Source organism: Octopus sinensis, linkage group LG20, assembly GCF_006345805.1.
Source record: "Octopus sinensis linkage group LG20, ASM634580v1, whole genome shotgun sequence".
Lineage (NCBI taxonomy): Eukaryota > Metazoa > Mollusca > Cephalopoda > Octopoda > Octopodidae > Octopus > Octopus sinensis.
Genome location: NC_043016.1, coordinates 31,922,421 through 31,937,032, shown reverse-complemented (window position 1 = coordinate 31,937,032; position 14,612 = coordinate 31,922,421). Strand labels below are relative to the sequence as shown.

Sequence of the window (14,612 nt, the reverse complement as noted above, 5' to 3'; positions counted from 1 at the left end):
AGCTACACACCTGAAAGACTAATCAAAAATAATACAATAATAATCCGTTGTCTGAATAGTATTTCACAGATTGCAACCTGTCTAAGGTAAAACCAAAACTTAATTCCTTCATACCATATGTCTAAATCTATACAAAAGCATTTCTGATCAGACCGAAATATGTGCTGCATATTCAAGTCTCAAGACCTACTATACATATGTTGACATCTTTCATTACGCTGCTAGGTTCGAGATGAATTTGATTAAGAAGCATGTGAGGAATCTGATTGAAAAATGCACAAGAAATTAAATATTCAATTTCCATGTATGTCAACTGTTTTTCAACGTTAGTAGTTGATTATTAAGTCGAATTCATAAACTAGTATCTGGAACACGCTTCAAATTATAAATGCACTAAATAAGCATTTATATTCATATACCAAACATCGAACAAAAAAATATAGGTGTGGTTTTGTTGTTCTGTCAAGATCGTTGTTGTTATTTTTTTAAATATTTAGTTTTCCCTTACAAGCACTATCATCATTAATTAACGATATTATAACAGCTAGGATGGGAATAATTTATTTTTTTTAGGGACACAGCTTATAATTCCATTCTCATATTTATTTACCAGCCGAAGTATTTTAACACAGCGATGCTTGTATAAATAGCAATTATGAGCTTCAATTATTATTAATTACATTAAACAAAATTACACCACACTCATAGTAAAAGACCGTATTTGATATTAGTACGTACGACTATGGGAAAATTGACAAATCTGACCGTTGATCATTTATAGCTAGGTCTTTTAAAATTAACGAAAACATTTGACTGACTACCTATCTGTCACATCTAAAAGAAGGTAAGATGATTTCCGTAATGTTGAAATAAGCAAGCGTATTATATAGACCAATATTTAACTAAACTGCTACAATACATTTAAGAGGCAAATAGGTAAGAGAATTGGGAGGGAATAAAAAAAAATAAAAACCAAAATTGAAATGTGATGTGTGGGAGGGAATATTTTTAAAGACCAAAATGTTATCTCACTTCTTCACAGTAGAAAAAAAAAATTGTTTACAAAATGCTTTTCCAGTACAGTAGGTATTTCAGCCAAAACAAAGCATTTCGTTTTCAAAGAAAGTTTGAATTTAAAAAACACTGAATATGAATGATCACTCACTCATTTTTTTTGTTTTTTGTTCACATAATCAGAAATATACATAACATATATATATAGTTCTTTTTTTTAAAACCTACGTGTATATTTCAGGTACATGTATGTGAGATATATATCAAATTGATACATGTATCAAACTCTGGGGACCCCCGAACGGCAATTTTTCAAGACTAAAAAGGAAATTAGGCCTCCTCAAATGTACACAACTACACATACATATATACACACACGCGCACACGCATGCACCTGAAATATACACGTAGGTAGGTTAACAAAGAACTATATATGCCACAAGAAAACTGGTTAGCCTCAAAGTTCATTGATATATATATTAGTTATATACATAACGAATCCACACACCCTCAATCCATCACAAACTGACATGGGGCCTCTGTGTGTGTGCGCATTTTTATATATATATATATATATATATATATATATATATATATATATATATATATATATATACATACACACACCTTTAGTAGTCAAAAAGAGGTTATTGTTTACAGTAAAGAGCAAAAATAGGTATATATGCGCGGTAATACACACAGATAAGTAAGCTTAATTGTACCGCATTTAATAAGAGGCAATTATTAACTGTATTTTTATGTAAACGGTGTTGTGTGTGCGTGTTTTTTTTTTTTAAAGTCGGTTCAACATCGGTCTGTGCGTCTTCCATTACGATTTTTCCACTTCGCTTTTTCTCTGCATTTAAATCTCTGAATTAGAATATCATGACGGCTGGAAAGGTTTAGTTGGAAGAATTGAGGGCGCTTAAAAAGATGCTAATACACACACACACACACGCACGCACGCACGTGTGTGTGTGTGTGTTCACGAAACCAAAGAACGCACACATATAGATATATATAGAGAGAGAGAGAGATAGATAGACAGATAGATAGAATGAACATTATGTATATATATAGTTAATAATGGTAACGAAAGGAAAAAGGAAAAATAATAATATTCAAATATATATATAACACGACAAAAAGCAAACAGAAAGAAAATCAGACGCTGAATTCAACAAGAAACTGTAAAAATTGTAATAATGAGCTTGCAAAAGAGAAGCTAAAAAGATTTTTTTTTTAGCTTCTCTCAGCCAGAAACGTAAATGGAACAACCCAAATATATAGATTATATTGTGTAGTATTTACATGGTTACAATTCAGTCTCTAAGTTAACACACAAAGGCCAACGTACATGTTTATACACACACATATATATATATCTACACACACATACGTTTATACATATATATATATACACATATACATATATGCACATACACACACGTATATATATATATATACATATATATACGAATATCTATACACACATACGTGTATATATATATATACACATATATATACGCATATCTATACACACATACGTGTATATATATATATACATACATATATATACGCATATCTATACACACATACGTGTATATATATATATACATACATATATATACGCATATCTATACACACATACGTGTATATATATATATACATACATATATATACGCATATCTATACACACATACGTGTATATATATATATACATACATATATATACGCATATCTATACACACATACGTGTATATATATATATATACATACATATATATACGCATATCTATACACACATACGTGTATATATATATACATATATATACGCATATCTATACACACATACGTGTGTATATATATATATATACATACATATATATACGCATATCTATACACACATACGTATATATATATATATATACATACATATATATACGCATATCTATACACACATACGTGTATATATATATATATACACATATATACGCATATCTATACACACATACGTGTATATATATATATATATATATATATACACATATATACGCATATCTATACACACATACGTGTATATATATATATATATACACACATATATACGCATATCTATACACACATACGCGTGTATATATATACACACACATATATATACGCATATCTATACACACATACGCGTGTATATATATACACACACATATATATACGCATATCTATACACACATACGTGTATATATATATATATATATATATATATATATATATATATATATATACTCTGTGTGTGTGTGTGTGTGTGTGTGTAGAGGGCTTTGTGTGAAGAAATACATATTACAAAAAGGTAGTGGTAATTGTTGGTTTTGCTTTGGCGATGAAGAAGTTGGCGAGGAGTTTAAAGCCAACATTCGAACAGCAGACACCAACATGAAGGAAGGAAGGATTGGCAACATCAACTACTAAACCAAAAAGAAAGGAAACGAAATGATGATGATAATGACAATAATAACAACAACAACAATAATAATAATACAATAATAAATAATAACAATAACATAATAATAATAATAGTAAATCTAAGCAAATTACAATGCAATAAATACGAGTTTTGATAACATTTTTCAAGTGAGATTAGACTTGAATTCTTAAAATAAAAACGATGATCTGATAAAAGAAATATATATATATATATGTATGTATGTATAATAAGAGAGAGAGAGAGAGAGGATATATAGATACGAGACGGAACAGTTGAGACGGAAATATTGAAGACAGACAGACACACAAGGTATCAGTGAAAGATTGTGTAATTCTTCGCTTCCTTGTCGGGAGAGAGACAAAGATAGTTAAGAACACACTTGATGGTGGTTGCCATCACGATAATTGTTTATCATTTTCAATATAAACCAATTATATCCATACACATAATCTAATGCACACACACACACACACATTATACATAGATATATATATATATATATAAATGTATGTATGTATAATGTGTGTGTGTGTGCTTTAGATTATGTGTATGGATATAATTGGTTATACATACATACATACACATATATGTATATGTATATATATGTATGTATGTATATAAAGGTCACATCAACGCCAAGACAAACATCAGACACACACCACAGTAAAATATTCAATACTTCGATTTTTAATGCAATATTGATTATATATATATACACACACACACACACAAATAATACATATATGTATGATTTTATATACATATATATGAATATATATATATATATATATAGTGCGTGGCAAAGACAGCAATGTATGTATATAATGGCTTAAGTTAATTGATGGTATGTAAATAAAATTCAGAGGCCCTTATAAATAAACTGTGAGATTTCTAATGGTGTTTGTGTGTGTATATATATATATATATATATATATATATATATATAATGGTGTGTTGAAAAAAAGCTTTTCATCGTTATTGAAAGCCCAGTTAAGGAAAGAAGCGAGAAAATATGAATATGAAAAAGGAAGCAATTTAACATGAATGCTGCATGTATATATATTTCTCACAGAAGAAGGTTCCTTTTATATATATTATGGCCTTTTCTTTTTTTTTTTTTAGAAAATAATAATAATAATAATAATAATAATAATGATAATAATAATAAATCTGTTCTTTGTAATCAGTTTTTTTTTCTTTTCTTTTTAACCAGAAGAAGTGGTTTTAAGTAGTGTAATAAATAAAACAGAGACACACACACACACACACACACACAAAAGAAAAAGATTTTAAAATGACAAACAGACAGAAAAGGTCGAAGACACACAGACAGATTAGACATATAAACATAGAAGAAGAAGAAGAAAAAAAACAAGGCAATACATATAATAGATATCATTATCATCATCATCATATATATACATGTGTGTATATATATATATATATATATATATATATATACACATGCTAACATAGATATATAATCTTGTAACAATATATATACACACACACACACACACACATTATACATAGATATATTAATATTATGTGTGTGTGTGTGTGTGTTTAAATTCGAAAGGGAAAATACTTTAATGATCTTTGCTCACCTTATCGCGAGGAATAGGGCCTTTGGTCCCCATATCCTGCTTTACTTGTCTTTGCTCCTACGTAGTTTTATAAAGACTTAAACAAAAAATCTGGGGGGGGGGAAGAGACTCGGTATTATAAGCTTCTTGTTTTCTTTCTTTTTCTTTTTTCTTTAGAGCTTTCTCTCTCTCACTCTCTCTCTCTCTATTTCTTTCTTTCTTTCTCTCTCTCTCTCTCTCTTTCTTTCTGTTTTGTTTTTGTGTTGTTTGGCCTTTTGTTGTTGTTGTTGGTGGTGTTTTCTTCTTCAGGGGGTTTTGGCCTTTTTCTTGGTGTGTGTGTGTGTGTGTGTGTTTCTTTTTTTTTTTCTTTTTTAGGACAAACTCAGACGACGAAGTCGAATAATTTTCAACTGCATCGACGGCTTTCCGGCATTTTAAAACAGACTGATACCCATTAAGACACTGAAACACGGCGTGGTGTGTTCTTTTTTTTCTTAGTTTTTTTTTTAACGACGAAAGAAACACTGGCAGGCAAAAAAAAACAACCCGACATTAGGTCAACCTTTCTTCAGTGGTGTTTCTCCATAACTCGGTGTTTGGTTATTATGGCGTCTAGTGGAGGTGGTGGTAAGAGAGAGAGAAAGAGAAAGAGAGTAAAGGGAGAAAACGGAGAGAATGAGACGGCGAGAGCGAGTAAGTGAGCGAGTGAATTGAGAGTGAGCGCAAACGACACATACAGAGAACGCGAGGGGGGTGAAAAAAGAGGGACAGTGAGAGGAGAGTGAGTGCAGTGCAGTACAAGCAAACAGGGAAGGAGTAGGAGGAAGGGGAGAGACCGCAATGCATTGTGGGCGTGTTAGTGTTGAAATTTTATGGAGGCGGGGCGGTAGTTAAGTGGCGTCAGGCAGAGAGAGCACATTGCGTCGACGTCAGAGGAACAGAGGCACACATTTCGATGCTCGATGCTTTTTTTCTGAAATGGTCTGTTGTTGTTGTGGGCAGCAACGACAACGGCTCTGATGCTTTTTTTTTATGATTCTTGAACAACTTCCACGGTAAGAATCGGATCTTCTAATTGGTACTTTTAAAATTAATTATTAACTTTTTTTTTCTTCATGAATTCTAACAGATCTTTTACTATTTATCTTTCCTTCACCTCTCTCTCTCTCCCTCCATCCATCCTTCGTGCGAGGACCTGTTTTTTTATCTGTCAACTTGCAATAAATACATAAGAACTGTTTTTATTATTTTATTCAGAACTGAAATTATCACAAGTCACTCCACTCAGAGTTTCCCCCCGGTTCTGTTCGTCGAATAAATTTTATTCTTCTCTTATATGAAGACTTTTTATCCCCCGTTTAAAAGAAGCACATACCATTAGAATGACCCCCCCCCAAAAAAAAAAACACGCACACACACACACACGCCTAAAAGTTTTGCGGTTTTTCTTCGATTCAAAGAACACCGTATTCTAGTATGTAAGTTTTTTTTCTTTAACTCTTGGAAAAATCATTTAACAATTTTTGTTTTACTCTGTTTCATGTCTTTGATATATTCATGCGGATCCTCGAAAGTCACTAAATAAGCAAATTGAACTATATACAAAATAAAAGGATTATATATATATATATCCTTATTTTATTTTGCATGTAAGTTGAATTTGCTTATTTAATAGTTTTCGAGGGGATCGCCCTTACCTTTCCCATTTATGCTAGCAATTGCCGCTATTTACTTATTGGTATACAAAAATTGACAACTCATTGATTCAATAATTTTGATTCTTTTTTGATATGAAAATATTTGTATAAACCCTGTTTTGTTGTTTGCTTTTAAATGCTATTTCTAAATTTGTTTAAAAGTAATTATTATATCTACAGGTACTTTTAAGATGTAACTTCTGGTTGGCTGATATGGATGACGGTTCTTGTCATCTTTTGGTTTTTAATCCAAACCAGCCCCGATCGAAAGAATGTACATTAAAGTTTTTCGATATAGTAATGATCATTCTGTATTTTTGCATTTCTAAAATTACATTCAATGTATCGTTTGCCAAAAAATAAAAGGTGGGGTTGAAATACGATTTGAAGGAGATTTGGCTGCTATTTCTACCAGGTCAGTCGACCGCATGGATGCTTATTCCCTCATCATTGCTGCAGTCGTTCATAATTTCGAACCATTCTGTTTTATAAGTACCGCACCTACATATTATTCTCTTTGCTGAAAAAAAAATAATTGTTTACTCGTATTTTCTTGAAATTATCACTTTCTTTGAAATGTCTCAGCAATGATGAAAATAAAATTCTTGAAAACCAACTTCTTTTAAAATACCCAAAGTTTCTTTCTTTCTTTCTATTTCTCTTACCCGTTTCTTTTAGTTTTGAACTAAATATACTTTCTGAAATAACTTCGGAAATAATCTGTTGTTCCGATTATTTGGGTGTTCTTATCTTAAACAGTCCCCTTTCCCCTAATTCTGGTCGTTTGTAGGGCAAGTGAGTCGCTTGGTAGTACGGTAACTTATTTCCATCGTCCACACACGCAACTCGCTCATAAATACAAATACACGTTGGTTTATATAGTTTACTAAGTTTAGATTTTGAAATTAAATTCTATAATGCCAATATGATCCTGTCACTTTTGAGATTTTGCTGTAGAATTAGATTTTTTTTTCCTGCTTTTTTTGTTTTCTTCCATTTGAACAGCGATTAAGTCGGGTGTCATAAACGGTTTCTTTTTTTGTTTGTTTTTTAATTGGAAAAGTTCTCGTATCAATCCCAGCATCCCCATACCACAGTCTCGACACATTTTTCACCCTGGTTTAGAGAAGTTCCAGTCGAAACAACACGGGTGTAAATTGAAGAGGTGGGGAAATTATTTGCTATTCTTTCGCTGATAGCTTAACTCTTTAATGCTTAAAAGCTAATATGTAAATCAGGTATTTATCTATTTAACATACTATTTTGTTTCATCAAATAATTACTTATAAATAATTTGAGAGTATTGTTTTATCACCCCACCTTTTTTTTTCCACTTCGAGTAAGTTGGTAACACACGATCTTCATAATATTTAATAGGTAAACTCTTTTTCAACTTACCTCTTTGCTCCCCCCTCGTACAGTGATAATGTTCAGCTTGATAGATGCGCAATAATTCCTACCTTTATCTTAGTTCTCGCAAAAAACTTTGTAATCATTATTTCTAGTTCGCAGTCTGTAACTTTTCTTTGATTTCAGATTATACATATGCACTGGTGTCTTTTTTTTCTTCTTCTTCTTTAAACTGTATGATATAGTCCATTTCTTTTACACCTTATATCGAATAATAATTATGCTATTACAACAAATATTTCACTTCGTTCAGTCTTTATTTGTTCTAATACATATTTGTTTTATATAAAAGATATTATTTTATATGCTACACATTTTTATTCCTGTAATTTCTTTATATTTATGCCTACATTTTTGTTTTTTGAATTTCAAATTTATTCAATAAGTTTTGCGAAATGCATATGGTTTCAATTTATAATCTCATGTAGGACGCTTTAGTTGACGAAAATTCCAATCTGAATTGACTAAGACAAAAATTCGTTAAATGGAAGTCCGTCTCCTCGGGAGATAGATCACCTCTCAACATTATAATTTCTGCATATTACTTGTGATCACCTAGCCGTGGAGATTTGTTATGAAAATTTCAGAGTAAAGTTACATAGAAAAGGGTTGCTATCGAAAATGACGATTGCCTATTTCTTTCAACGCCACCGATACCGGTTAAGTATCGGTAATATAATTTTATAACTTTTTAAAAACTGATTGAACTTCAGTTCTTAGATCCAGATACCATTATCAAGGGCGGAGAATTGATAGAATGGTGTAAAATACCACTCAAAGTACTCAAAATGCCTTGAGTACTTTCTTTAGCTGAGATCTTGCTGGGTTACACTTCGGTTACCTACTATTTCCTCCCACAAACTGTGAGGTCTTAGACCAATGTTAGAAATATTTTTTTCATTTCGCCTCTTGATCCGTTGTTTTCTAATATTTAAATGCTATTGCTATTCACTGATCAATTTAAAGATTTTATTTTTGTCACCTACGTGCCCAGTCTCCTCCGTAAAACGATGTAATGTTTTCCTTTGGAAAAAGAAAAAATACTCGTCAGTTTCTAAATTACTCTCAACTTACATTTATAAAGTTAGAGATGTAAAATTGTTTCGTTTACGCAGCCTAGATTCGATCATAATCGAAGTCCTATCATTCTTAGTGGAGTGTATCAATGAATTTGAAAGACAAAACATTACGAAGTACCATTTCCATCTGTCCTCTCAAAATATATAGCACTTGTATCCAGGCAAAGGACACCAATGATTTCAATGTCTTGTTTTATTTGCTTTTTTTTAAGACAGCTGTGATTTCAATGGTTTAACTCTTATCTGCAATGTTTAATAAAAATTTTGATATTTGCAATGTGTCATTGAAACAAGTGTTTTATATATTCATTTACTAAGACACTCCAGAAAGTTAATAGTAAGATTAGAGGTGATCTCTACATTTTAGGTAGATCCATGTGTTGTGATCAGCATGAAATATCTACTTTCACATGAAGTTTAAGCTCCTCTCATAAACTTTTCTTTTAAGAATAATGAAAATGTTTCAAGCTTCTCGTTATCCTGAAGAGAATTGAAGCTAAGAGAGTCCTTTAGAGTTGCAGGCATTTGGTTATTATCTTTAAATTTTGATTTTTAATATGCAAGTTGGCTGCCTCTACTTTTAATATGCTTACAACAATAATAAACGTTATTTTTTTGCAACTCTATTGTATTATGTACATTATATTGAGAGCATTAGCACATAATGTGTTTTTACACTTCTAAAAATAGTTTCTTAATGAATTGTTCTGTCATGCAAGAAACAGCAGTTTTTGTGTGAGACATAAGCTTCAACGCATTTTTTGAGAAGCTCAAATTAGGTATGATTGCCATATGGCCTTTTCTCGTCTTATTTATATCTGTAATTCTTGAATAGCTAATGTTATTTTTAATTATCATCATAGAAAAGTGGCTGCAAAAGCTACGATGATGACTAAACTTCATACATAGCTGTTTGTTTTTAGGGTTCAACCTAACCTATTCTAAGTCATTAGCCAACTACATATCTGATTCTGGTATGTTTTATCGGCTATAGCTTGCCACAGTCGGTTTTTACTCCACATGTAGCTTTCACTCATAATTGGTCTTACATTCATTAACCAAAAACTTCTAATATTCTGTAGCTCACATGCTTTCATTCAGCTTGTGTCCCAAGCTTTGTTGCTTCAGCTTTTCTTTCTGTCTTTATTAGTTTATTTCTCACTATTTTTTCTAATATCAACTTGCCACCCATTGCTACATGCATTCAGGCTCCAATCTTTGGTCTCGGGGTAACTTTTCCCACACCACTCCCTTCTTATAAGACCTGGAAAAAAATTCATGGGCACTTCTCTTCCCCTTCTCCTTAATCTATTTAAAATTTTAAAAAAAGGCCTATTTCATAAAATGTGAGATAATTTCCATGCCAGCTCGGAGGGAACTTTTTTTTAAGTTGTACAATTAAAGAACATATTATCACAAGATCCACTGTTTTCATTAATAATAAATTCATGTAGGTTACAAGGCCAGTCCACTCTATCTACTTTTAAGCCTTAATGGTTCAGAATGTTCACCTCTTTAGACATTTGTACTGCTGGTACTTAGCACCACCATTAATTGAGATACAGAGTTCCTGCTCCCTATTATTTTCTTTCAGAAAAATACTAATATCTAAAGAAAATTATTGGTATCTTCCCATTTTGGAAAATTAGTCTTATTGAGTTTGTTTTTTTTTTATGGTGGGGTTAAGTAAATAGTGCAGACATGGTTGTATAAGTATAAAGCTTGCTTCCCAACCACATGGTTTCAGGTGTAGTTCCTCTACATGGCATCTTGGGCGGGTTTCTTCTACTTTAGAAACTGAAAGATGCATGTGTTTGTGTGTCCCCCTTATCTTGACATCACACGACTGTTGTAGATAAATGTCATACATTTCCAATATTTTATGGTACCGCTTCTGACCATGGTTACATTACTTGAAAACAAGTGAGGTTTGGCAATGGGAAGCCATACAAAATCTGCCTCAACAAATTCTGTCTGACCTGTGCAAGCAATGAAAGATGAACATTATGATGATGATGATGATAATGAACATCTGTCCTAATCCCTTTACTCATTCTTATGACCCCAGACATCCATAAACATGTGTTCTTGATGAGAGCAAACTCAATTTTCATTCATTCCAGCAATGTGCTGGTGGCACGTAAAAGCACCCACTACATTCTCGAAGTGGTTAGCGTTAGGAAAGGCATCCAACTGTAGAAACTCAGCCATATCAGATTGGAGCTTGGTGCAGCCATCTGGTTCGCCAGACCTCAGTCAAATCGTCCAACCCATGCTATTATGGAAAGTGGACATTAAGTGATGATGATGATGATGATCTAGGTCTGGAGAAAACAAATTTGGATACTGTAAAATTTTTAACCCAATTCACTCACTCTCTCTCTCTAATGACTGTTGTAAGAAGTTTGCTTCCCAACCACATGGTTCCAGGTTCAGTCCCACTGTATGGCACCTCTTCTGTCATAGCCCCAAGCTGCCCAAAGCCTAGTGAGTGGATTTGGTCAACAGAAACGGAAAGAAGCATACTGAAAATATGTGTGTGTCTTTATGTCTGTGTCCCCAACCACCACTTGACAACTGGTGTTGGATGCTCACATCCCCATAATCTAGGAGTTCAGTGAAAGAGACCAAAAGAAAAAGTACCAGGTTTAAAAAAAAATTGTTAAACAGTACTAGGATCAATTCATTCAACTGAATTTCAAGGTGGTGCTCCTGCAGGGCCATAGTCTAACAACTGAAACAAGATAAAGATAAAATATACATACATAGGCGCAGGAGTGGCTGTGTAGTAAGTGGCTTGCTTACCAACCACATGATTCCGGGTTCAGTCCCACTGCGTGGCATCTTGGGCAAGTGGATTTGGTAGTCGGAAACTGAAAGAAGCCCATTGTATATATATATATATATGTGTGTGTGTGTGTGTGTATATGTATGTGTTTGTCCCCCCCAACATCACTTGACAACCGATGCTGGTGTGTTTACGACCCCATAACTTGGTGGTTCGGCAAAAAGTGACCAATAGAATAAGTACTAGGCTGACAAAATAAGTCTTGTGATCAATTTCTTTGACTAAAACCCTTTAAGGCAGTGGTCCAGGATGGCCACAGTTGAATGTCTAAAACAAGTAAAAGAATAAAAATACAGTAGGATGTTTGTTTTTTTTTTCTCATAGGCGCAGGAGTGGCTGTGTGGTAAGAAGCTTGCTTCACAACCACATGGTTCTGGCTTCAGTCCCACTGCCTGGCACCTTGGACAAATATCTTCTACTATAGCCTTGTGAGGGATTTGATGTACAGAAACTGAAAAAGCTCATCATATATATATATATAATAATATTGGGGAATATTATTCCAAACTTACAGGGAAAAATTCAATTTAGAAATACTAAATCAAATTTCGCAAAATATATGTATATAAATTAGGAAAGAAATATATATATATATATATATATATATATATATATATATGCTTGTGTGTGTCTGTTCCCACTCCATCACTTGACAGCCAATCTTGGTATCTTTACATTCCCATAATTTAGTGGTTCATTCGACAAAAGGCGGTGCTCCAGCATGGCCACAGTCAAATTACTGAAACAAGTAAAAGAATATATTCGTTGAATGTCTATGGATGTCTAGTTGAGTAAAATAGACATCAATGGGGTCCATAGAGAAAAAAAATGTGTGAGAACCAGTAACTAAAGGGATGAGCTAAGTGTCACAAATATCATTTGGTTTCTAAACAAAAACTTACTTCTGCAACATAAAAAAACGATTTCTTATGTTGAAGTTTTGAATACCCAAAATAGTACAAGACTGAACTGGTTTTATTAGAATTTAAGTAGCTGTACCATCTTAGAAACTTTCCCTATGTCATTTTTGCCTTTCAATTCAATATCCCCAAGACGAAGCCTGTGAGTAAAACTGGTATTTAGGAGTTATTCAATTGTTCACTCTTCTTGTCCAGTTTACTTTCTACCTGATCAAAAGAAGCCAGCAGCTTTAATATTTATTATATATATATATATAATTAGCATGTTTATTTCATGAGTATATGAACATATAGAGACTTTCTGAATCCATTTAGATATATGAAATTTGATATGACACTCTTATCTTTTAAAAGGAATTTCTGTGAAAACTTTTAAAAAATAAGGAATACACTATTTTTAATAGAGAAATTATATCTGTTATCACTGCTTGAATTCATGTCCATATTGAGCAATGTTATTTTGAGTCTCTAAACAGCAATCATATTATAATTGCTTTCACACTTTTTATCATATTTATATAAATTAGTTAATAAAAAATTTCTTTATTTTCAGCAGAAATATTTTCCATTTGCCTTATTAATTCTTCTGTGAGGTTTAAGACTTGTAGAGATAAGATTTTGTGAAGTTTACATTTTAGCTTTGAGTCATACATTTCACTTAATCACCCACCTACAAACACAATAGTTTAGATCAGGGGTTCTCAACCATTTTTCATCCATAAACCCCTTTGATTACTATTCTATGCTGGTGGACCCCCATTCGGTGTTGAAAAACTAGTTTTATAGAAATTTCTTCCAAAATTCCTATTTTGTTTATCACACATTAACTTGTGAAGGTTGAAGCATGTAAAATGTTAGAGAAAGAAACCTAGCTGTTTCTTGCTATACATACATCTAAAGCAGGGACTCATTGTTTTTTTTTTTTATCTGTGGACCCCTTTGATTATTATTTTGTGGTGGGACCCTGTAGTCATTTGATGTCTAAAACGTAGTTTTATTGAAACTTTTTTTCAAAATTCCTATTTTGTTTTTTTTTTACACATTAACATGTGTAGGTTGAACTATGTAAAATGTTAAAGAAACCTGGTTGTTTCTTGCAATACATACCAATACGCACATCTAAAGCTAATTTTTTCAGGCCCTGAAAATATTGTGGATCCCCAGTTTACTCCTTTGTGTGGGCCTCCAAAAATCTTACATGGACCCCAGTTGAGAACCACTGGTTTAGACCCATTTTAGTGGTCTAATAGTGTTTGTTAAACCCCTTGAAAACACTTGAACAAAATTCCCGCTTTCTTCCCATTTAACCCTTTAGATTTCACATAATTCTGTCAAATGTAATGTTTTTTATTCACATTGTTTTGAATTACAAGGTGGGGCTGAAAAGTCCCTGTCTTTAGGTAAAAGAAAATACAAGGGAATTAGTTAAATATGATTTTATTCAACATATTCCCCTTTCAGATTCACACACTTATTGCAGTGGCTCTTCAGTTTTTCTAAGCCCTGAAAAGAACTTGGAAGGTTGGGCCTCCAACTGGGTCTTTCACTATACCCTTAAAGTTGGGAACTTTCCAGC

At 32.5% G+C, this 14,612-nt stretch overlaps 2 protein-coding genes across 3 annotated transcripts in view; one reads left to right on the top strand and one right to left on the bottom strand.

Moving 5' to 3' along the window:
* The window catches only part of LOC115222581 (ubiquitin-like protein 3), an 80,013-nt gene extending 74,270 nt beyond the window's left edge, over nt 1-5,743 (bottom strand). The window contains exon 1 of the mRNA XM_029792861.2: nt 5,104-5,743. Coding sequence (XP_029648721.1) covers nt 5,104-5,136 — 33 coding nt within the window. The 5' untranslated portion in view covers nt 5,137-5,743. The remainder of the gene's footprint in view (nt 1-5,103) is intronic.
* A 205-nt stretch (nt 5,744-5,948) lies between these two features.
* Nucleotides 5,949-14,612, top strand: part of LOC115222572 — a 101,070-nt gene continuing 92,406 nt past the window's right edge. Inside the window, exon 1 of one of the 2 annotated variants that reach the window (XM_029792848.2) lies at nt 5,949-6,137. The gene's annotated coding sequence lies outside the window, so the exon portion shown is untranslated. Of the gene's footprint in view, nt 6,138-7,894; nt 8,018-14,612 lie in introns of those variants that run through there. The other variant, XM_036511523.1, reaches the window with a different exon arrangement.